At 48.9% G+C, this 24297-nt stretch overlaps 1 protein-coding gene across 1 annotated transcript in view; it reads left to right on the forward strand.

Moving 5' to 3' along the window:
* Positions 1 to 1262: 1262 nt before the first annotated feature.
* CASQ2 (calsequestrin 2) overlaps positions 1263 to 24297 on the forward strand; it is a 36537-nt gene continuing 13502 nt past the window's right edge. The window contains exons 1-6 of the mRNA XM_074151796.1: positions 1263 to 1700; positions 14630 to 14714; positions 16232 to 16332; positions 18489 to 18600; positions 19942 to 20015; positions 21451 to 21581. Coding sequence (XP_074007897.1) covers positions 1467 to 1700; positions 14630 to 14714; positions 16232 to 16332; positions 18489 to 18600; positions 19942 to 20015; positions 21451 to 21581 — 737 coding nt within the window. The 5' untranslated portion in view covers positions 1263 to 1466. The remainder of the gene's footprint in view (positions 1701 to 14629; positions 14715 to 16231; positions 16333 to 18488; positions 18601 to 19941; positions 20016 to 21450; positions 21582 to 24297) is intronic.

A 24297-nucleotide genomic window follows, 5' to 3' on the forward strand; every position in this document is an offset into this window, starting at 1 on the left:
GATGGAGCAAGGCTGGGATGTAGCAACATGCAAGGAGGAGGCCTGACAAGGCCACTTGTCTGCACGTCACTTTGGCAGGGGGAAGAGACCCGTGCCCCCTGTCAAGCTCTTCTCTGCCAGCCCCTCGGTGTGCCTTCCCCAGCAGATCCACGTCAGCCCCGGTGGTGGCATGTGGCCAGCTGGCCTGCCTCCACCTGCCTGTCGCTGCCAGTCATGGGGCAGGGGTGACACCCCAGTCAGAGGAGGGGAAGAGGTGAAAGACAGTGCCACTGAGCTATTCTCCCCAAGCAGCATGGTGTGGGAGGCACAGCAAAGTAGCATCCGGCACTCAGCCCCCGGTCACCATTCCCAGGAAATGAAGAGGAAGGAATATGTGGGACAGCTTGTTGGGAAATGTAACAGGGTTATGTGAAAAACCCCTTTAGGGCCAGAAGGCAGGTCCCATCTATGGGGAGGCCAGCAGCGATGGTGGAATCTGTCCATCATCTTGAGGAGAGCCCTGCCTCCTGCCCCAAGACACCAGCCTGGGCATACACCTCCTGCCCTTCATCCCTCTTATTACGATAAGGTTTTAACCACTTGCCCGCAATGTACAGGGCTTGGTAACTGCTCCAGGCATGGGAGGTTGCAATGTAAGCTGCCATCTGCTTTGGGATTGTAGGTCCAAGGGCCATCAATTCTCCTGGTACCCTGTAAGCAGAGAAGGTGCTTCAGGAAAGAGTTTGAATGTCAGCCAGCAGCTCCAGCTTGTGCCCCAGGCAGGAGGAGGAGGAGGGAGTCCCACGAGCCCTCACCTCTTTTGCAGCTGAGGAAATGGGACTTTTCCTCTAGCGGTGCAGATGAGGCTCTGAAACTGTTTAATCCAAGATGTGTTATCCAAAGCCTAATCACTGTGATGCCCAAGGGGTTACAAAGGAGATACCCTTATTAAAAAATGCAGTAAATACCTTCTATTTTTGTTAAGTCCTAGTAGGACAGGCCGTGCCTTGGTTCTCTCTACAAGTGAAGTTTGTCCCTTCACAAACCCTGCCTGCGTGTTCCCAGCATCGACATCTTCCACTCCCTCCCTCTTGCTCGCTCCCTCTCTCTCAGATGATGCAGAGTGCCAGCAAGGCCCTCAATGGTGTCATATCTGTCCTTTTTATTCATTGCAGGGTTTATTTTTAGCCTGAAACAACTGCTTCCTAAAAATGGAGTTCCTAATGACACGGGAGCTGGACACAGCTATGTAAGGTATCCAGGGCTTGGCCTGACAGCTTCTCCTGTCTGTCTCTTTGTTGTGAGCCCAGGACAGCAGAGTTTGCTGCTCCCCACAAGCCTTGCAGAGTTTGGGCTGATCACTAGGAAGGCAGCAGAAAGAGAAACTCGGTTCGAACTTCACCTGGAGCCTTTGGTCTCCCCCTCTTCCTAAATTAAGAAGGAGGGGGACAATTACCCATCCTCCGCTGCACTCCAAGGACTCCCCTATGAAGGCAACTTGCTGGATCCTGGCAGGTTTTTACCTGCTTTTCTGCTGCAAGGCGGAAGAGGGACTGAACTTCCCCACTTATGATGGGAAAGACCGAGTGATTGACCTGAACGAGAAGAACTACAAGCAGGCCCTGAAGAAGTATGATATGCTCTGCCTCCTCTTCCATGAGCCCGTAAGCTCTGACAAGGTGTCCCAGAAGCAGTTCCAGATGACAGAGATGGTCTTGGAGGTAAGCACTGCTGCATGTCCTAGCCAGGGTCAATACCACAGCATTGCTTGGAGCCGTGGAGAGAAGCCACGGGACAGGACAGTCAAAGGGTTTTGTGCAGGGGAGGGTTGAGTACCCAAAAGTTTAGGCTTGTTTACTTGGATTTGAGTTAGCCCCTGAATTCTGTGAAGCCGAGGAAAAAAGCCTCTATTGCGCTATTCTGAGTTGTTTTGCTGAGAAATAGTCTTTCTGGATTGCATGTCAAAAACCCAGGCAATAGCGAGTAGCCTTGCAAATATCAGCAACGTGAACTCAGCTCAGCTGAGCATTCCCAAATCTCAGCACAGACCTGAGTCTGTAGCTTGAAATTTTTAGATCCTTTCTCATTCTATGCAAGCCAGTATCCCCCTTGCATTCTGGATTTGGTCCAATTTTCTATCCCGCTAGGAGTAATCAGCCAAGAAGCCTTACCAAACTGTGCTGCAAACGGGTGTCCTAGCTCCCTATCTCAAAAGCCCCTCACTGATGCAGTGTTAAATCCCTTTTTGTTTTTCTGACACTTGGTTGCTTGCTTGGAACCAGTCTGTAGCCGCTTGTTAATGCAACCATTCACTTCTATGCTGGAAAAAAAAAGTGTTGTTAATTCTTTTGTGAAAGAATGATTAATTAATCCTCAGTAAAATAAATTGTGGTAAAAATTGTAAAGTAGATTGATAGCATTCTTTCTTGCAGTGTAGCTGTGATCTAGGGAATCACACAGCTGCAAGCCTGGATTGTTAGGTGCTTGTTTCCTACCAGGGGCTTAGAAATATTCCCTCTTAAATAAAAGACACATTTGGAAAGAAAGTGAGAATTACAGAAGAAACACATAAGCTTTATTTATCAGATCCAGAGAGAAAATTCATTGCACCCCTAGGAGTAAAGCAAATGTGAATTAGAAAATACGCTTGCTGAGAGCTGGGACCTGAGAAAGTCCAATGTCAAGTTCAAAGTCTACTGACCTCCTCAGCAAGTCTGACCTGAAAGATTCAAAAACTAACCAGATTTTACTCACTTGCCAGGAAACAGTTACTTGCTCCAGGTGAGCAATAAAATAAAATTTGGCAAAGAAAAGAAAAAAATAACGTTGGAACTCCAGTTGAAATGTTTATGGTTGGGAGTATAATTGCATTGTTATTTAATAGGATAGCTATTTCGTGCCCAATAGATGGCAAGCGGTTGCTAAATACATATTTATAGAAATCTGACAGAAGCAGGTATCTGTTGTGTACTATCAGCTTTAGTCCCCATGTCACCTATACCCATGTTAACAATCAGCTGTATCAAGGGTGCAATGGCTACAATACAATTGGGCTGAAAGCTTTTATTTTGCAGGCTTTGTTTCAGCAGTGAGTACATTAGCTTAGGGTTCTGGTGGTTTGGTTTCCGATTGTCTCTCTGCCATGGACTTCTTATGTGACCTTGGGCAAGAGATTGAGGATTAGATCCCCAGGAGACTTCACGTAATTGTAGTGCTCCAGTCCACTAATGCTCATCTACCAGCTAACCATGACACACAGCAAGCAGCACTTGTGGTTTTGACCTCAAAATTTCCCAAGCACTTGCAATGCTGATTCAGGGCATGTCTCAAAGTTTCACAGTCCTCCTCTGAACTGGGAACTGCAGTAGCAGCAACCTGACAGCCTGAGCACAAGAGCAATCTGCAGAACGAGTACTCCTTTGCCTCTGTCACCTGAGAGGTGTCAGACAGGGAGAGGGTCTCAGAAGGCAGCAGAGAAGATAGGATGTGTCCTATCCTGTGTAGGGCACAGCCCAGAAAGGTGCTGGTGCTCCCAGTTTCTGTACTAACTCAACCATGGGAGCACTCATGAAAGCAGTGGCCAAGCCAGGTTGCAATCTGCTCCCTCTTGTGACAGCATTCACCTCCCTCACCTCAAACCATAATGTGCTGTGGCGTGGAGGTCACTCAGTCTCCCCTGCCAGAGCTCATCCAGCTGTGGGAATTCACCACATGCTCGCTAGGACAGGGAGAGGGAAGGAAGTGCCTGCAGTGGCTCCGTGGGTGAGGTGTGGAGCCATACAGCCAGGAGTTGAACTGCCTGGGATCAGTCTCCTTGCAGGTAGTCAGCAGCTGAACCCGCCTTTCCCATAACTTGAGCAAGTACTCAGAGTAGTGAGCTGCCGGGTAGGCACAGAAGTAGTGACAGGGCCTCTCCTTCCAACCAAATCTGGGAAAAGTTCACTCAGGAAGGCTTTATGTATCTAATTTCTGGTTTTGGGTTCTGTGTGCTGAAGGTCCTTTACACCTGAAATAAGGTATCTAAGAGGTGAACACTCCAGCCCTTGGTGTTCCCTGCCAGCCAGCTTGGGGGGTTCCCGGCATAGGGTGCAGCCTATAATAAGATGCCTTCTTGGCATTTTATGTTTTTCCATCTTACCGTACTGAGAACTTGCCTACTGACTTATAACAAGAGGTGTTGCTTCCACAGTCTGAGAAACATCATGTCCTTAGCCTCACATCCATAAAATGGCACTGGTCTTCATCACTAGGAATACTAGGGAGCCTTCATCCAAAACACAGGCAGGTGTGGAGCTAAGCAAGGATCTGAGCTGGGTGGTTAAGGGCTGTTATGTCCTATTGCCTGATGAACATGAGTGTGCGTGCGCATGGGAGGGAATGGGTTTAATGTATGTTAAGTCCACAAAAAAATAAATAGTCTACCCTTTCTGTTTCTCCCACATGTACCTTATAAAAAATTTATAATTCCAAAGACCAAAGACCCAAAGAAGTATCTTAGACACCAAGAAAAGAACAAGAGAGAACCAATTCCCAGGTTCCTGCAAATTTGCTAGTAGAAACTCTCAAATGTGCCCAAGTAGTAGATGATATGGCATGCTGCTGAAGCAAGCAAAAGTGCCAGCAGTGCCAGCCAGTTCCTTCTTGACTCCAGATCCAGCCACCAGTTCAGGCTTCAGCACATGGAAAAAAACCACAACAATGAAGCACCTAAGAAGGACAAGATGGGTGTAGACAAACACTCCTCCAACCTAGAAATATATTGTCCCTTGGTCATGAGCACGGTTTCCTTGAAATATGAAGCTCATGTTCAGTAACAAGCTCTGGCTGGGGCTACATAACTACAAACAGCAAACTGAGGAGAAAGTGATATGATAGGAAAAATTTCCTTCCCAGGACAAAAGCCCAGCATGCAGGACTGACTGACACTGTCAAAGCACACCAGCTATCACCAGAAAAGGGATGCCATCATTAAGTGATATTACAGTGGGACAGCACACAGGGTCTTCAGCTCCCAGCACCCAGGCATACTGGGGACTGTGACCAGATTGCCATGCAGCCCAGGGTCCCTTTCCAGTCTAAAAAGGGAATGAAGGTGAAGATCATCATGAAGCAGCCCTGACAGCTCCTGCCATCTATACTGCTGGGTGCTACTTGGCGAGGACAGGGTCTGGAGACAACCAAGCCACTCTGAGAGCAACAGCAGCTTCTTTGGACCATCCTTTGTGCATGATGACAGCTCCAAGGACGGCAGTGCCAGCCCCTCAGGCCAGGGTGGGAAAGCTGGGAGCTGTTGGGTTAGTCTGTCAGGAAAATAGTCAAAGCAATGATTGGAGATGTGCCTGCCAACTGTTTTTTGGCTAGGGTAGAAAAGGGTTGGGGAAGAACTGTTACAAGACAACCCAGAGCAGAGACAGCATGAGCACAGGCTGTTTCACTGCCCAGGTTACAGGACTCTGCTTCTTTGTTTGCCTTTTTACTATGACTCCACTCTGCACCACTGACCACTGGAAAGCACCTGCAGCTTGAGTGGGGAAAAGCCTCCGTACAGGGCAATGCAGAGGTAGAACCAGGCAGTAATGGGACTAACAGTAACTATTCCTTTTCTGTGGCGATGTTCACAAGAGTCCTGCATGCCCCATTAGGTGATCACAGTGAAGAAGCAGATGGAACAGCCAGGCACAAGGTTTCCCAATAATTATTTGACAGACAAGTAAGAAAAAAAGCTACTTGTCCTGAAAGGTCTCAGCTTTAATGGACACCTGTCCTAACACAAACCAGTCAGATTAGAGATAAGAGAAGAGGGATGTGGTACTCCATTTTCCAGAAGAGATCTAGGATCAGCCCGGTCTCTAGCAATAAATGGCAGAAAAAGTGAAAATTCTTATTTGGCCAATTCTGTAACACAAGGGAAAACTTCTCCTATGAACCTGAGAATATAAAACCTGAGATTGCATTGCATGAGATCCTCCCAGTGCCCAACTACAGCCTGTAGCTACCTGTGGAGTGAGAGGCAAAGACAGATTTTTAATCCAGTAAAAGGCAAGGGTTAAACTGGGTGTGCGGCCTACCTCCTACTCCACTTGAGAGCAAGGATTTATTTTCAAGTGTTGAAACTACTGCAGCTTCCAGTTCAGGCTGGAAGAACTGGTGCAAAATCAGCTGGTTTTGGGGCAGTTCCATCCACATGGTCTTGAAATCTCTTGAAAGAAGATGTTCCCTTAAGAGTTCAGAGCTATGTGATATATAGCAAAAAGTCCTTCTCTGCTTCTGATGCAATGCAGAAAAAAGTTTTACAAGTTTAAGTCTGTGTAGTTTATTCCAGAAATTCATAGGAACCAGGAGACAAGATTCTAGTTTATCTCCATCTCTAGGTAGAGTATACCTATACCTATACCTATACCTATACCTATACCTATACATCCAAGCCCTTTCTTTAAGCACTCTTCTCTGTTTGTTTCATAGACTGATATTTCAGTCTTTTTCTTTGAAAATGGGCATGTTCATGAGATGGTGCCTCAACACAATTTCCTGGGCTGGGTAGACACGTTATACAAGACATATTCACTGAGTGTCACAGAAACTGTCAGGTCTCTGGGTCCCTACTCAGGTCCTTACTCAGGTCTCCCTCTCAGGATGAGAGACGAGGCACACCTTGCTGGGTGGGTATGTGCAGAAGTCTACAGTGACAGTGCCTTGTACATACCTGTAATAAAAGAGGTGTTTTCATTTCCATGGCTACTAAAACAGTGGCTTCCACCACAGACAAGTGAATGCAAAAATCAGGAAGGAAGGGAAAGAAAAGGAAAAAGCCTGCACTGATTACTTTGCCCTTTAAGACCATGTAACTAGGTCTCAATTCATCAACAGCCAGCAGAGCACTGATTTTTAGCAGTAGCGCTTAGGAGGACTTTACTCACTGATGTGCCAGTCACAAAAACAAGTTACAGAGAGCTCCTGTTTCACATATGGGCACGTTGACATCCAGGGACAAGTGATTTGATCTTTCTGTATAACAGTGGCAGAAACAATTTCCAAGGCTGCTTTACCTGTTATTGCCCCATTTCTTCCTCTGAAGTCCCTCAGTCAGTTCGTAGCAGTGAGTTTGGACTGGCTGCATGACCAGCATCTAACATAAGACCCTGCTTTAATGCCATACCATTCTTTGAAAGGCACCTTTCTCAGCTGCTAAAGCATGACTGGAGAGAGGTGTACTGACAGCAGTTTTCAGAGCAGACACCAGCTGTAATCCCAGGATCTAAAGAAAATCAAGCTGGTCTCATCCAGAGATCCATCTTTCATGCAAATGTCACCTGGAGACATGGCTGACCCCTATGAGCTTGGGTTCACTTCCTAACACAGTGCAAGGCCAAGTCTGCTTAGGCTTTGCAGGCTTTCTTGGCCCTGAAGTGAGGAGCTCTTCTCATTGTCCATCTGAAGAGCAGACAACCTCTGTAGGTGCCATGCAAGACCTTAGGTTGCATGGAGACTCTTTCTGCGTCACTCCTTCCTTCAGAGATTTAATTGAGGAAAAATGTTGAAAATCCCATCCTCTTAGGTCTCGACCATCCTGCCACACTAGTCAAGTTCCCAAAAAAGTGCCAGCAAGGGTTTCCCATGCCTTCATGCTGGGCTGGTTCTCGGGAGGCAGAATCTCACTCTTGCATAATGAGGTGCCTTTGCCCCATCCTGAGTGGGGGGCCTCAAAAGGGCTAGCTTGAGCTCACACTCGCCTACTCAGTGGACATGTGTGGTGTTTATAGTTGTCATTTCCTGCTCTCCACCCCAGACCTTGACATTTCTCAGGAGCCTGCCTGCGGGCTGGGACAGCTGTTGCTCCGCGAGGCAGGCTGAGTATGGTGGGCCATGTGGTGTTCGCCCACCATGACCTTATACAAGAGCTTGGTTGCCAGTGCCCTTCATCTAAAATCAAACTAATCAAAGCCTGTGACTGCCCTTCCTTCATGCTCCTTCATTTGTGGGGAGAGTGGAAAGGGGATATGATAATTCTCTTTAAACACCCAAGAGGGAAAAGAGCTATTTAAGCACCAAGCCTAAGGACAAATGGGCTATGAATAAACCAAGTCTGAAAACTAGGAAGTCCCTAATCACCAGAGGAGGAAGACGACAAGGGGAGAACAGCCCAACAAGTTTTAAATGGACGTTGACCAGGTTATGGCAGACTGAATGACACAGTCCCTGTTTTGATGACCAAAGAAGTCCTTTTGCAGCCTCTGTCCCTAAATAACAGGCCACAGGCAAGGAATCCATCACCTAGGAAAGAAGTGACTTTACAAGTCTCTACAAGTCCAAGTTCTCCTTTTTTAATTTTTTTTTTCTCCTTTGCACATTGGGATTTACCTACATACATGAGACAAAACCTTGCCCGAGGAAATAGAACAAGGAGCGATGGTGAAGAACTCAATTCCCGGGGGGTACCGCAGAGCCGACGTTTGCTCCTCCCCTCCCCGGTGCCCCGGGACAGCCAGTGCTCCCTCCTCAGCAGTGCTGAGGGTGCTCATTCCTGCCCGCTCGCTGGCACAGCCCTGGCGAAGGCCAGCTGCTGTACATGATATGTCCTTTTTCTGGGAACCCTGTCCAGCCCTGGCAGGAGAAGGGATGCCGTCAGCTAGCAGACCTCTGACACCTCGAACCCAGCTCAAAGGGGCTGCGTGTTTTTTAAAGCTTTCCTTTAGTTCTTGTTTCTCACCTCCCTGGGTAAAAGGCTTTTCTTGTCCCAAGGATCACTCCATTCCTCCAGGGTCCCCCCTTACTGATCATTCCCGCGGATGGAGGGTGGGAACTCCTGGCTCCTGCCTGGAGCACCCTGGGCTCTCTGGGGTTTCAGAGGCACTGGCTCACACCCACTTGGTCAGAAACTCGAGAAATCTGAGTTGTTCCTGGGAGCTGGAGGTGTAGGAATGACATCAGCAATGGTCTGCGTAGGTGAACAGGCTGAATATCAAGCATGCTTCCCTCCTCCAGCAGCTACTGAAAGGACCCAGCTTGTGCCCTGCGTGGGCCTCATGGCCTTTGCTTTCAAAGCAGCCTCTCTGAGGCCGGAAGGACAACAAGGCAGTGACAGCTTCACTCTTGTCAAGGACAGCCCCCAGATTATGCCTCTGGTCTCCGTTTTGTCGAAGGGGAGCTTAGCGGGGTGGCCCCCGGGCACCGTCCCAGGGCCCACAGCCTGGTTCAGCACATGGACGCACGCACACACGCGTGGCCCAGGCTGTCCTCGGCGTGCCAGCTGCCCAGCTGAGTCGGCAAAACATCTGTGATGCAGTGCCAGCGAGGACTGGCCGAGAGCAGCAGCAGGTGGCCCCTGCACCCGTGGGTGCTGGGTGGGCACGGGCACCGGCCCCGGTTAGCTCACGGCTGGGGAGGCTGTGCTTTGGTTTACCACTCGCTAAAATTAGGGATGCCCGGTGCAGATAAAAATACTAACTATGCGAAACCTTTAGGGAGGCAGCCAAAGAGCACATCGTATGTCTGATCGGGCTGAGAGGCTGCGTGGCAATTAAAGCACTGGGGAGGCGTTCTTGGAGCATTACCTGTGAAAGCCACCTCTGCAGGAGTGACCTTTGGGTGTTCCATATTTGGGGACTTGCCTTTTAGTTTGAGGAGCAGCAACTCCCTGGGACGGCAGGTTCAGCAATAAACAGCCTGTCTGGGCAGCTCAGGTGGTGGAAAAGGGCATGAAGGTGGGAACAACGTGGTCTCCCCTAGTACTGCTGCCAAAAGAGTGGCACCTCTAGTGGCAGCTGCTCAGCAGTCTTCTGCCCCTTCTCTTTGATCACTATGATGGTTCAGGACCTGTAATTCATGTCTGAATTATGCAAGAACCCCAAACGTTGCTGGTGGGATATGCAAGGGGATGCTAGAAGAGACCACACAGCATTAGGAAGGAGAGATACCCCACTCTCCTCTCCAACAAACAGCACACCAGCTTGACCAACAGAGAAGCCAACCGCAGCATGAAGGCATGCAGATTCAAAGCTTTTGAGGAACTACACTAGACTTTTGCCATCTCCTGCTGCTGTTTCTGAAATAAAAAAACTAACATTTTGGGATACAAAATCATCATCATTACATCAACCAGGTTCTGACCATCAACATAAACTGCAACTTTCAAGCAAGTAGGAGAGAAACAGCAAAGAAGCGTAGATTGCTTAAGGGACATTCTCATCATCTCCTGTTGTTGTTCTCCTTGCATTGCTTGAGTTTTGTTCTTCCACCACTGCCAGGTAGGGAAACAGAAAGTTCTCCATGCTTAAGAGAAGTTTGCTCATGAAGGCTTTCACAGAGACCCAAATGTCCCCAGCGCCCCGCTTTTCAACCTGAGCGCCTGGGAAAGATGAACCTTACCGCTTGTTGGAGCTCCAGGCAGGTGCTAGAGAAGTGGGAAGAAAATCCAGGCCACTAAGCCATAATGTCACTCCACAATGAAAAACTGACTGTGCTGAGACATCTGCCCCTCCCACCCCCGTTTATAACCCTCTCTTCTGGATTTTGTCTGCCATTTAGCAGCAAAACTGACACCAGATTGAGGGTTGACACAATTAGTATTGTCTGCAGCTGTAATATGAGCGTGGACAGGCAGCTGGTGACAATTCTGCTGCTCTGTAACCTAGGATTTCAGAATGACCCTGTGGGTCTTCTTACATCTCCCGAAACTTCCCAACATCACACCCAGGTCCAGATAGGTATCGTACGTGTGAAGTTCAGACGTTCTGACAGGGAGTTGTTTTTTTCCATCCCCATTATTCAGATTGCCTGTAACTGTTGACACCGTCCAAGATGAGGTAGTGCTTACTTGGTGGTACTCAAACTTCACTTTGGGCTGGCACCTCTCACACATCCCAGAGGGCCATGCACTCCCTCACGCTTACCCAAATCCAAGTATGGCTGTTACCTGAGGGAAGTGGGATAAGCAAGGAGTGCTCTCAAACTCACACCTCCTTTTCCCAAGGCTGCACAGGACACAGCTTGTGATCCTGTAGCTAAAAAAATGTGCATTGCAAAGGTTTCCACACACAAGAGAGGAAGGCTGAAAACGGTGCATGGGGTATGAGTTTACAAGCAACAGTGGTCTTTGCTCATGGTCTAAGCCAGCTTTGCCCGCCCAAAGCTCCTGCTGTACCCCAGAGACTGCATGACCAGTTTGGTCCACTTCATCCAGGGCAGTTTCTCCCCTCCATCTCCCCAAGCTAAATTACTTGCTATAGAGACACAAAGACAGGGGCTCTGGCTGGCCAAGACTTCAAGCAATATGAATTTAAAGGGAGGAGGAGGAGCGGGTGTGTTCTTACATTACAGCTGCCTCTGTCCCAAGGTCCTGAGCCAAGAGGATTGTCAAGATTAGAAACATTATCTGCATTCAAATCCCACCAGCATTATGGAATCAGAAAATACTGTAAGGGGATATATAAATGCTTGATACTGTAATGAGCAGGGGGCAACTAGCCAAGCTGCTGTGCCCCTGGCATACTCTATATTTTGTTGCCTTATGGGGTTCAAATATAAGTGTGGGAATACATCCTCACCTAAGCACTGGCCAGACTCACCTGCTGCAGTGGAAAGGAGGGAAAGCAATGTCTAGCCCCTGCATAGCTGGCACTAGAAAAAGCCATAATAGGTACTGACACCCTGCAAAGGTCTCCTACTTCAGGACGCTGCCACAGTGGAAAGAGCTCCTGAGAGTCTCATGTTGCCTAAAGATTTCCCTGGTGCAGATGGGCACAGGCTGTACTGCTCACCTCATTATCTCATTAGCATGAAAGTCACACACTGTTGCATGTCTTCTCTTGAGACAGGCTCTTCAGAGGAATATCTTCAAACACTTGTACCCACGGTATATACACCTCCTAGAGACGGTCTCTCTAGACACAGTCACAGAAGCCCTGCCACACCAACAGGCACAACTCCAACATCACTGTGACCTTTTTTGCCTCCCAAGCACTAATGGAGTGCACATTCCTACAGTCTCACACAAGGAGGCTTTCATCCTGTCACCCACATTTTCTAGACATGTTTGCTCTTTCCCAGCAAGCTCTCATGCTCACAGCTACACGGCTGCACCCACACCCCTCTGAAAAGCAACCCTGTGTACGCTGCACGCTTACATACGTTACTCCCGATCAACGCCACCTCTTTCACTAACGTCCCTGCTCACACCCAACTACTTGTCTGTAGCAGGTGTTGCAGCCTCACACAATGAAGGCACATTTCTGAGCTGCTTCAAACACCCTCAAGAAACCCTAACCGTCGCCTGTGTGCAGGAGTCAAGAGCCATTGGTCTTAAACTGCCTTGACTTTGTCTGGCACGTGGCTAACATAGCTGTAAGAAGCCAGATCAAATATGGATTGGACCAAACAGTCTTCTTCCCTTGGGCTTTCTGTGTTTTACCTTTGGTCACAGTGCAGCCAGAGCCTCAAGGGTTGGCTCTCAGGAAATTCTTGCTGCTCTACACAATTGACAACAAATAGGGACTTGCTGACAGTGTCCCCTAAAGCCGATGATTGTACAGGCTCCATCCCTTTGTCCAGTAAGGGCAGATTCCTATAATGGGGAACAGAAAACAGCTTATCCTATTACCACCTGCTTGCAGATGTCTAGGGAGCTCACAAGGGGTGTTCATCTCTCCCTGCGTTATCGGGTACCAGCTACTCTCAGGTGCTCTAACGTGGATGGCCGTGGCCTGAGCCAGAAGATGGGATGCCAGACCAGTCAGATCAGTGCTCAGATGCCTTATCAATGGATGTACAAATACAGACCACTGCTCCGCCTTGCTCTGCCCCATTCAGGCAGTATCCCCTGCAAGCATGAGTCCTGAACGTGCAACCTCACCTTTATTTCAAAGCACTGGCAGAGAGTAAGGAAAGAGCAGTGAGACTACGTGTTTCCTGCATAACATGGAGCACCTTTTTTGCCTCACACGGTGGCATTTCACCCTAAAGACAACAGGCCAGGTAGCCACAGAGGGATCAAGACTGCAATGATGCTATGATGGTTGGTGGAGAATATGTCCTTCTGGAGGGCTTCAGGACAGGCTTGGGGATGTGGAAGGGAGGAGACAACAGCCATGTTCTCCATTGCTCCCCTTTGCCCAAACAAGGTCCCTGAGACCTGATCACCAGGGTGTCCGCCATCTCCACCAGGATTTTGGGGAAGGGCTGGATGCCGCCAGTGTGGGGAGCTAGTTGGCCCCATGATGCCCAGGGTGCAGGCAAGGAGGCTGCTCCACCACTTTTGCTCCCCGATGCCTTTAATTGTTGCTTGCTCTTGCAGTGGCTGGGCACAGGCGGAGGCTATTTATAGCGGGGGAGCCAAGGGGCTGCATGGCCATGGGAGCAGTGCCGCTGGGTGACATTCAAACCAGCTTTGAGGCTGGGGGGTGTGCCAAAATGGGTCCTGGGGGAGGGTGTTCCTCATAAATCAGCTTGCACATCCCTCTGGCCACTTTTCTTCTGCCCCGCTCCAGCCTCCCACCAGCAAGCGCAGGCAGCTGTGCCCTAATAGGGACATTCCTGTCCCAGAGGCCTCCAGCCCCTCGTCCCCATCGCCCCTGCTATTCCGTCAGGGTTGGGAGGCTGGGGGAACAGAAAAAAGATCATCATCAGCAGTAGCATTCATGGAGCAGGGAGGGAGAGGGAAGACATGGGGGCTCTTACAGCTGCTTGGTGGTCTCAGAGCATCATTACTGCCTTGTAGGGTCCCTGGTGTGCTTGTAGTGGGGCTAAGTCAGTCATCTGGTGAGTAAGAGGACTTATTTCCCAGGGTCACTGCAACTCTACGGAGCCTGTCTGGAATTCACAGGGTCTCACCCGGGGCCGCTCCCTCCACAGGGCACTTGCAGAGCGTCTCTCCTTTCTGCACATATCTATTTTCACAAAACAGGCAGGAACTTGATATCTTCAAGAGGCCCCTCAGTCAAAAGTGGTGGGAATGGGAGGCAGTGGTTTCCGAAGCTGCGAGGAGTCCAATGCAAGCATGGCTGGGGTTAGATTAATTTCTTTAGGAAAAAGAGGGGACCAGGAATTGGGGAGTGACAGAAGCCTGGAGAAGGGACCACTTTTGCAAAGCCAGGAGTCTCTCTGCTTTATTTTACTGAGAGCCTGCTTTGGCCACCCCATCACATGTATGAAGGAAACATAATGCTGCAGTGCCCTGCATCCCCTCCAATTTGCAGCCACCGCTGCCTCACACCAAGCACTTCCAGAGTTATAATGTTCATGGTGTCCACATGTCACACTGCCCTCAGGAGGCCACTGAGGCACAACTGAAGAGACAGCTTTTGCTTTGTGTTGGTGGCACAGGTCTTTCTCCCAGCCATGCCCGCTGCTTTGGTGTCCCCGATTCAGCCAGGAGCCCTCTGCCTGTGCCCAAGTGTCAAACAGCAGTTAGCAGCATGTGGTATCACCAGCAAACTTGGTGCTGTGACACAGTGGGAAGAAACCCAACCCTTGTGACCTCTGGGCAGCTTTATCTCAGCAGGGAGGCAGCATGTGATGTATCCCACCCATTGGTGCTGCCTGAAAGCAGAATATGGGTCACTTATGTCTGTCGGGCCATGCTAGCAGGGCATGATGCCCTTTAGCTACCCTGTGCTGCTAAAGCCACTAACGTTGGGCTTTCTGGTTCCTCCCACAGCTGGCGGCTCAGGTCCTAGAGCCCAGGAGCATTGGCTTCGGAATGGTAGACTCCAAGAAGGATGCCAAACTTGCTAAAAAGCTAGGTGAGTCCCATAGCTGTTATTTCTGGAATAGCTTGGAGAGGGCGTTGGAGTGATGCCCAACAGCCAGCCCCATAGAGGACAGCCAAATCTTTGTCACCAGGATGGAAAGCGTGATGGCGGCCATTGCACACTGAGCACCTGCCTACCCCAACTTGTGCTGGATCAAGTGAGGGGTCAAGGATGAGAGGAGTGAGCCAACACACCTCCAACAAAAAGCTTCCTGGCTGAGAGTGCCAAAACAAACCCAAACCAAGTGAAAAAGAGAGCCAATTCATGCTATAGTGATGACAGGGTGGAAGATCACAACTTGCTGAGCAGAAGCTCTAGATAGGTGTCATGGAGTGACTCCATGCTCTTCCTGTGCAGAAACAGGTCTGACACAGCAGTGTGGAACCAAAACCTACAGGGAACCACATAGGCCCCCAAATGTCCCCAGCCCCATGGCAGAGTGACCCTCAGCCACTAACGGGGAAACCACAGCCTTGCAATGGTTTGGCAGCCAGGTGCCAACCCTTCCTGACTTGCTCCCTAGAACAGAAGAGGAAACCTCCTGCAGAGGTGACAGGCTGCTGCATTGCCCATCCTGGAAATAGCTGCCTTCCAGGGGCTGGCAATTCCTTCATATTTTAGCCCACAAAGCAATATGGAAATACTATGGCACATAAATATAACAACACATAAATATTCCAATAGGCTTAAGGTCAGAGACTGTTCAAGCATACTGGACTGTATACTGGTCTGTAATTTTCTTTCCTAAATTAGAGTCTAAGTGTGCTGGTGGAAGCTAAACTACAGCTGAGAGCTTCTGAAGGAACAACCTACCAGCTGCCTTTACCTGTGGTACCCTGCCATCAATGCATTGCAGGCGCTTAGTGCTGGTGATTTTGGAGCCTCCACTGAGATGCTGTAGCAACCAGTCCTCCGTCCAGTGATATACCATTTAAATCTGCCAGTCTGCCATCTGTGGTATCTGTACCATAGGTTTCTAATCCTTTTGCTACAGCTATCTAAGCCGCAGAGAGCTTGAAGCTCGCTTTAGCTTCCAGTTCACTGTTTATGTTCACATAGTTCAGCATTCTCTGGGCAGAGAGCAGAGCCCGCATCAAAAAACCATTTTCCATCTACTGTCAGGTTATTCAGATTTGGGGTGTCAGTTAGGGCCCAGTACTATTTACTGCAATAAACAAGTTCCTGGTACAGAATTTTTCCAACTGAGGCCAAACTGCGACCTGAACGAAAAAGATCAACACTTGGGAAGAAGCTAACACAACTTCTGGCTGAGATCTGTCCCTTGTGCCATGAAACATCAGTCAGGAAATTGCTTGAGTTGTTTCTAATTGAACCAACACAGAGGATTGGCAACTGCGTTTTCCCAGGAGGTGTTGCTAGAATGATAAGCAAGAAACTCTGTAGTAAAAATGCTTTTAGTGACACGTTTGCCACATATCCTGGTTTCAGCTGGAAAGGAGTTCATTTTCCTTCTAGTAATTCCTGTGCTTCCTGTCTCCTTCTTTCAGGCTTGGTTGAAGAGGGAAGTCTCTATGTCTTTAAGGAGGAGCGGCTGATTGAATTTGATGGGGAACTGGCCACGGATGTCTTGGTGGAATTTCTCTTGGATGTAAGCACAGATAACTGCAGCGCTAGATAAAGCCTCTTAGAGAAGATCTTGCAAATACTCACTTTGCTAAAAACCACAGGTTTATCTTTACTTGAAATTCCATTCCTGTTTGCTGCACACTGGTAGTAATGACATTTGCCAGCTTCCCAAATACTTGTCTGACCATGAGTTCCCAGGAAAGCTGGTACATTTCTATGCTGCCAGCCACTTATATCTTAAAGATGTTTTGCTCTCTTTCCTGTTTATGGAATATTTGATTGGAAGCAAGCAACAACCCCATGTAATTGACTGACTGTCACCCACCTCAGTTAGCAACCTGGTGTGCAAGCACTTTGCCATTTGCAAAATCTTTCACTCTTTTTTTTTTTTTATCTTAAAGAAGAGTTATTTTCAAAAAAGATCCAAGAAGTAGCATAGATCGACTAAAAAGAGCTCAATTCATTGAAAAAGGTATATGCTGCAAACTATTTGCCCATTTCTAGACACAACCACACAAAAAACTACTGCCTCTTCAGTGAGCTTACCAAATTGCAAGGCCATGAGCTGGAGAAGATCAAGGCCCTTGGACTCAGTGCTCTCAGGTCATTTTGTGCACGGGCACAACTATGTACTCACCTTTGTGCCTAAATGCAAAAGAGATGTTGACTCCCTCATCAAAGTATTACACTTCTCACATTTTATTCCAACAGCCCAGAAACATGGTCTTTGCTCTGTAGTGAAAACATTTTGCAGCGGCTCGGCTTTCCTTTGAAATGAGGCTCCCTTTATGGGCAGACTTGCAATAATGCAGATAAGGGAGGTAAGGCAAGCAGCAGAGCCGGCAGCGTTTGGTTCCCAGGGTGGCAGGTTGCCTAAAGGGTGACCTGCGATGCAGAAGTGTCAGTGGCGAAAGGTGTATCTGGGGAAGAGAAACAGCTCCCTAGGACCTCAGCTCTCCTACGGCAGTGCATCTGTGACTATGCGCCAGGTAGTGTGGCCAAAACACATATAAGTGGTTTCAGGGACAGAAGTGGGCATCTTGCCCCACCCAGGAGGGCCATTGCCAAGGCAGGGCTTTGCTGCGACCCCATCAGCGGTGGGATCCCTTGTTCCTGTGGCTCGGGCCACTACAGCAGCCCATGCTGCTCTAGACAGAGCAGAGGCACAGCCACATGCCCAAGCATCACTTGCAAGGGGTGCAGCGTAAAGCACTTTGTGAGGTTTTGTTTGCTGTGCTCTGCGGTATGCCACTGAAAAATCATATTCTGTGAACAAAGGAACAGAGGAAAGATTTCTGTTTGTGTGCTTTTCACTCAAGAGGGAAAATACCCAGCAAAGCAGGGAATAAAAACAAACACATCTGTGGTGCCTGGGCAGCCTGCTCTCAAAGGAAAACAAACCCAGAGGTCCTCTACTCCTCTGCAGGCTGTAAGATGGCCTGTCTGCATTTCTTTTTTTCTAGTGAAGCCACACCTAATATACACCAGTATGGCTGGACAAAATAATCAGACCAAATCTTTTCACTGGCAGTGACTAGTTAAGAAAACAAAAACAAAGTTGAGACTAAGGACAGGCTGAAGTGGCAGATAGGTCTTCCAACTTCCTCATCAACACTGTTACATGTGTGGGGCCAAACTATGGGGTTAACCCATTCTGCGTAGGAGCATCAGCCAGGAAAATTCACATCCAGACCTTCCACTGCTCCAAAACATTGTTTGGCCACACTGTAGCATGCTAGTTTTCCAAAAGCAAGTTCTTTGCAGTAACCTCTTCCAGCAAATCACACTTCAGAAGAAATACATCCATCATTCACAGAAACTCATAGTCTCCATACCAGCCCCTTTCAACTGCTCTCCCTTTTTCTCAGCAAACCAGTTGCAATTGCTACCCCTTATCTCACATCAGAGCAGGTCCCTCAGGATCCATTTGAGTTACCCAGACCTCTCTCAGCTTCCCTCTTGTTGCTTCAACCTGTGCAGTGAACCCACTAATGGCTCCCTCTGAAGGTGACCTGCATCTCTCAGTTCCTCGCATTAAGGCAGAGAGCACTAAATAGGGTTCCCAGCAGCAGAGAAATTGGGTGACCTTCTCCCCATTTAGGCTGCTAGTGACATATCCTGCCAGGAATAGGTTGGTGCTGCAAATCATCGCTTTATCAAATGCATTTGTCATGGCAGCTGCTAGAAGACCCTGTGGAAATCATAAACAGCAAGCTGGAGCTTCAGGCCTTTGACCAAATCGATGAGGAAATCAAACTTATTGGCTACTTCAAAGGAGAAGACTCCGAACGTAAGATGTTCCTCATGGGGCTTGGAGCCTGGCTGGGTGCACTGGGGGCCGGGTGTTGCTTCTTCTGCATGGATTTTAAGGGTATGGGGTATATGGCAGGCTGTGACAGTGACAAAGTTGCTGGAGGATGAGGTGGGGTTGCAGACAAGTTTCTGCTGTTGCTATGCATGAGCCCATTCCTACACCAACAGTGGCGACCCTTCTGCAAGGTGTCTGCTGGCAAGAGAAGGGGGTGATTACCCAGGGTCTCCTGAAGAACTTGTCTACCTCACCCAAAATCAGCTGAGGTTACAGTTACACTGAGTGAGCACCTAAGGGGAGCAAAGCTCCCCCTCTTATGAGCAGTGAGCCCAAAAGGTCAAAGAAAGAGGGAGGGGGACAAAGGGAAAGAGGGGGACACACATTAAATGCAAACTTGGCAAACACACAACAGCAGTAAGCAGGATGCCTTAGGGCAGCCTGGCAGAGGCACTGGCCTGCTTCTCCTCGCTGAACCCCAAGACTGAGAGGAGGCTGGTCCCATACCCTGAGAGATGTGCCACTCAGGGACCACTCCAAGCAGAACCATCAGCTTTCATGAGCCTTGAGAAACCCTTACTCGAGTCTCTCCCTAGCAAGTTCCAGCAGTTTCCTGTGCCACCCCTGAGTGCTCTCCCTGCTGACAGCATGCACCTCCATACATGCTAAAGGCTTTCCTTTAGCAAAAAGACAGGTGTATTCTTACCTGGATGAGCAACGTATCACCAGGTCTGCTGCATCGCAACAGCCCGTCCACCTCTCCCTTCAGCTTTCTTACCCACCCAAAATGGGCTGCAGGGCAGCTCAGGCAGGTCCCCTTATACTGCTCAGTAGCAAGTATTTTGAAGAACAGTGGGAAATACCTGCCGTAAAGAGCTCTCGTTCGGCTGAGAGCATCCTTCCTGACCCCAGCTGAGGACCTGATACTGGTGACATTAAAAATGTACGTTGTTCCTGCCCCCTCCTCCTGCAGCAGGAGTGTGCCTAATCATGCTTGGTGACTGTTTAGGGAACGGCAGCAATCATTAATGCTGGAGCAACTCCAGACATTTCCCAGGCTGCTGATTTCAGCCCCAGTTAAGCGTGGCATGCCGGGATCTGTAGTATTCCTGAGCACTGTGGAGCTGCACAACATGCGTCCTGTTCAGTCCACACGAAATGGTCCTTGTTTGTAAATCCTAGAAGAGTGGAAGAAACATAGTGCCATTATCTGATGTATTTTTCAGTCATTTATATCTGTTCTTCCCTAGGGCCTTCTGTGCTGATCAGAGCATGGCCAGCTGCCTGTGAAATCTTTTCTTCATTCCCTTTTTCTCCTTCCAGATTACAAAGCATTTGAAGAAGCTGCTGAACACTTCCAGCCCTACATCAAGTTCTTCGCCACCTTTGACAAAGGGGTAAGCATCCACAGACCTCACTGTGGGAGCTCATAGCCATAACATCACCTGTTTTTCAGAAGCTCAGGATGCTCCCAAATTTAATATATGCCTCCAGCTTCTCATTTTCAGCATTCCTGTAATTTGTGGTATTGGTGTCCACATTTGGATTTGGCCCTGTGGTGTTCCCCAGGGCTCAGTAGTGGGGCCAGTTCTGTTTAATATCTTTATCGATGATCTGGATGAGGAGATCGAGTGCACCCTCAGTAGGCTTGCAGATGACACCAAGATGGGTGGGAGCATTGATCTGCTTGAGGGTAGGATGGCTCTCCAGAGGTATCTAGACAGGCTGGATCAGTGGGCTGAGGCCAATGGGATGAGGTTCAATAAGGCCAAGTCCCGGGTCCTGCACTTGGGTCACAACAACCCCATGCAGCGCTGCAGGCTTGGGGAAGAGTGGCTGGACAGCTGCCTGGCAGAAAACGGCCTGGGGATGTTGGTCAACAGCTGCCTGAATATAAACCAGCAGTGTGACCAGGTGGCCGAGAAGGCCAACAGCATCCTGGCCTGTATCAGGAATAGCGTGGTGAACAGGACTAGGGAAGTTACCGTCCCCTTGTCCTTGGCACTGGTGAGGCCCCACCTCGAGTGCTGCATCCAGTTCTGGGTCCCTCACTGCAAGAAAGACACTGAGGTGCTGGAGCGTGTCCAGAGAAGGGCAACAAAGCTGGTGAAGGGTCTTGAGCACAAGTCTTATGAGGAGTGGCTGAGGGAACTGGGGTTGTTTAGCCTGGAAAAAAGGAGGCTCAAGGGAGACATTGTTGCTCTCTACAACTACCTGAAAGGAGGCTGTAGTAAGGCGGAGGTTGGTCTTTTCTCCCAAGTAACAAGTGATAGGACAAGAGGAAGCAGCCTCAAGGTGTGCCATGGGAGGTTTAGATTGGATATTAGGAAAAATTTCTTCATGGAAAGGATTGTCAAGCATTGCAACAAGCTACCCAGGGAAGTGGTGGAGTCACCATCCCCGGAGATATTTAAAAGATGTGTAGAAGTGGTGCTTAGGGACATGGCTTAGAGGTGGACCTGGCTGTGCTAGGTAAACGGTTGGACTTGATGATCTTAAAGTTCTTTTCCAACCTAGATGTTTCTGTGATTCTATAGAAGGCCATTGCAACAGAGTGGAGGCAGGTCCTGAGTTCAGAAACCAGCCCCATTAAGTCTGCAGGATCTTGGCTCTGGCCTTGCTCTGCCCCAGTCCTTGAGACCAATAGTGTAAAGAGCATCAGTCTTCTTTTAACCAAGAAAAGATCCATTCATATTTTGTTGGCTACCCCTAAGAGTGCATGCTCTGGAAGAGAGCGAGCACCTTGACCTCAGCTCTGCCACTGGGAGAGACTATGGGTAGGCAAAGAGGCACATCAGGCTCACTCACCTCTGACCATCTGCACTGCAACAGGTTGCCAAGAAGTTAGGTCTGAAGATGAACGAGGTGGACTTCTATGAACCGTTTATGGACGAGCCTGTCCACATCCCCGATAAGCCTTACACAGAAGAGGAGCTGGTTGAATTTGTGAAGGAGCACAAAAGGTACGTAGTGTACGGGATGCTCCTGGCCATGGGAAGCAGGTAAAGCTGTCTCTCATTGCAGGTTTGCCCCTCTAGGGCATCCCTCTCAGTAAAAGTTAGGACGGTAACCACCTTCTGGCTGGTCTTTTCCTACACCCAGAGGTGCAAGTATCTGTGCCACAATTAGAGGGCATCACCACAGGGTTGTGACAGCACAGCTTCCCTCCGCCTCCTCCCTGATTAGTCCTCCATCAAAGAGCAGGGAGGCTTGCAGGCAGTGGAGAGTGGAAACCTTGTCCTACTTGCCCATGCTTTTAATTTAGGTCCGGACAGAAGATGATCTTCTCCAAGGCCTCTCAAGCCAAGCCTCCCCTCCTTACCCAAAACAGCTTCACTAATGGGTATATCCGTCTCCTGGTATCAGATATGTTTGTTAAGCAGGTTCTGAGTTCAGACCAAGCTTGCAGGAACTGTGATGGACTAAGAGGCTCCTGCTGACCACAGGTGCAGGGAGGAAGCCACTGCTGTTATCGCTGTCTTAGTCCTCCTCTGCAAAGGTGCTGAGCACCTACAGTGTTTGATCAAGTCAGTGGGAGCTGTGGATGCTCTGTGCTTTTTGCGATCAGGTTTATTGCATAGCTGTTTAGGGACTTGGCCACCAACAGTCTGGAAGCAACTGGAAAGGCTGATCCCATCTAAAAGCACAGGGTTAAATAAAAGGGTGTAATAACCTATGTGGTGCTGTATTTTTACACCCTTAAAAATACAGCAGAGGATAGTCACGCAGGCTATCTGCTGCTCCTGCAACTGCATTTCCCAGCAGACATTCAAGGCACCAGAAAAGAGTTCAGGAAAAGCAGGGCCATCATACTGTTAGGGGAGCCCAAATCGGGCTGAGCTGAAGGTTTGTATTCACACACAGAGGGTTCAGAGACAGGAGATCATCTTTGGAATCTGCGAGTCATCAGACTTGGAAACAGATCTCTGTTTTTTCTGAAATATGAAGGGGTCCTCTATCTCCCATGTACTCACAGGTCACTTTGCTGACCTCCTGGACTTCCTGGCCTCACACCTTCCCATCTTTCTTCCCAAGCTCTTTCTGTCAGGCAGCAGTGTCAGGAGGCTGATTACAGAGTCTACTAAGTGCTAGCCTAATAAGGCAAGCTCTCCACAAGCAGAAAATTGCAGAGGAAACCCCCCAAGTCTTATATATTTCAAGATGCTATGTTGTGCTTGGTAGGAGCTAGGGTTTGGGCCATATATTTTGCAAGTGCCAAGTCTCAGAAGGGAATTAAAAGGAATCTCATGAAATTGGGTGCCCGAAATCCCAAACCTGCCAAGATGCTGCCATGGCAGGGGAATAACCCTGGGGTGACAGTGAAATGTTCCCAGCAGTTAATACTGAGTCTCTCAGAGCAGAAGTGCTTCTTCTTGCCTTGCCACCAGTATAGGACCTAAAGCCAAAGGCTGGAAGTGGAAATGGTAAGACACAGAGACGATCAGGCCTGTAGAGAAAAACAAAGTGCCCTCAGCAGTTGCCATGTGCTGGTTCCCTGTAGAAAACTCAGCAGGTTGTTCTGCTCTGCAGGAAGGTGTAGAGGGCGGCTTCCCTCCTCGCCCTCACGCAAGAGATGTTCTCACTTTCACCCCAACTGGCAGGCATGGGCTATCCCTCTGCTGAGGTGCAAAGCCCCACTGCCACCTCTCCTCCATTCTGCAGAATGAACCCCATCGTATCACTGGGGAAAGCTCCCAGTGCTCAGCAGTATCCAGGTTCTTTGGCATGCTTTAAACAGTCCTTCTAAAAAGGGCTCCTTGTTGCTGTGCCCACATGGGTTTCACCACCTCTTTCTCCAGCCCTACGTGGAAATTGGGGATTTCAAGGCAGGAGCTGAAGCAGGTGGCCAGGAGGAACCCTAACGTAGCCTCCTGGCTGATGCTTCCCTGGGCAGCTGCAGGCAGCGGTGGGAAAGTTCCTCTTCTCCCAAGCAGGTCAGGAAGCCGGTGTTCAGCACAATGGGGTGTCTTGTCCAAGGTCAATAGCTGGCTGGCTGGAGATGGTGTCTGGGCACTGTGACTCCAAGGTCTCAGCCCAGATTTTGCTGTGACTTGCACAAATACAGATTACGTGGTAGTTCCTCTGCCTGCAGCAAGAGGCCTCTGGGTTTATGCCTGTTTCACATGCAAAATGCTAGCGGTGAACATCCCCTACCCCCGGCCTCATTCTCTGTGACTGTGGGGGCTGAATTCTGCTCCCTCTTAATCATCTCAACCCCACTTACCTCGATCCCTCCAGCATTGAGGAGTAACCAGAGTAAATCTTGAGTAACTGCACAACTATTGGTACACGTGGGCCTGATCAAATCCTTCCCACCAAGTTTCCTTTCTCTGAGCTGCCCCCAGAAAATGGATAGGGAAAGTATCTCTAAAGCGAGGTACAAGCACATAACATTCATTCACCTGATATAAACTCCAGTTTCTGTCAATCAGCAATAAGGAGACTTGCTGGGTCAACATTTGTATCCCTGATCTTGTGCTTAGTGGCTATTTCTTTTTTATATTTTTTTTTATTTCTATAGTCATATTTTACTATTTTTTTTTTACGTATTTCTATCTTGATGCTGAAAGTATCTAATTGCAATGAGTTCAGCAGCTGAATTATGCATTGCATCAAAAGAACATTCTTATTTGTTTAGTTTATACCTTCTACATAATTAATCACTGTGTGCATACTAGC

The sequence above is a fragment of the Numenius arquata genome, chromosome 1 (assembly GCF_964106895.1).
Source record: "Numenius arquata chromosome 1, bNumArq3.hap1.1, whole genome shotgun sequence".
NCBI classification, from domain to species: domain Eukaryota; kingdom Metazoa; phylum Chordata; class Aves; order Charadriiformes; family Scolopacidae; genus Numenius; species Numenius arquata.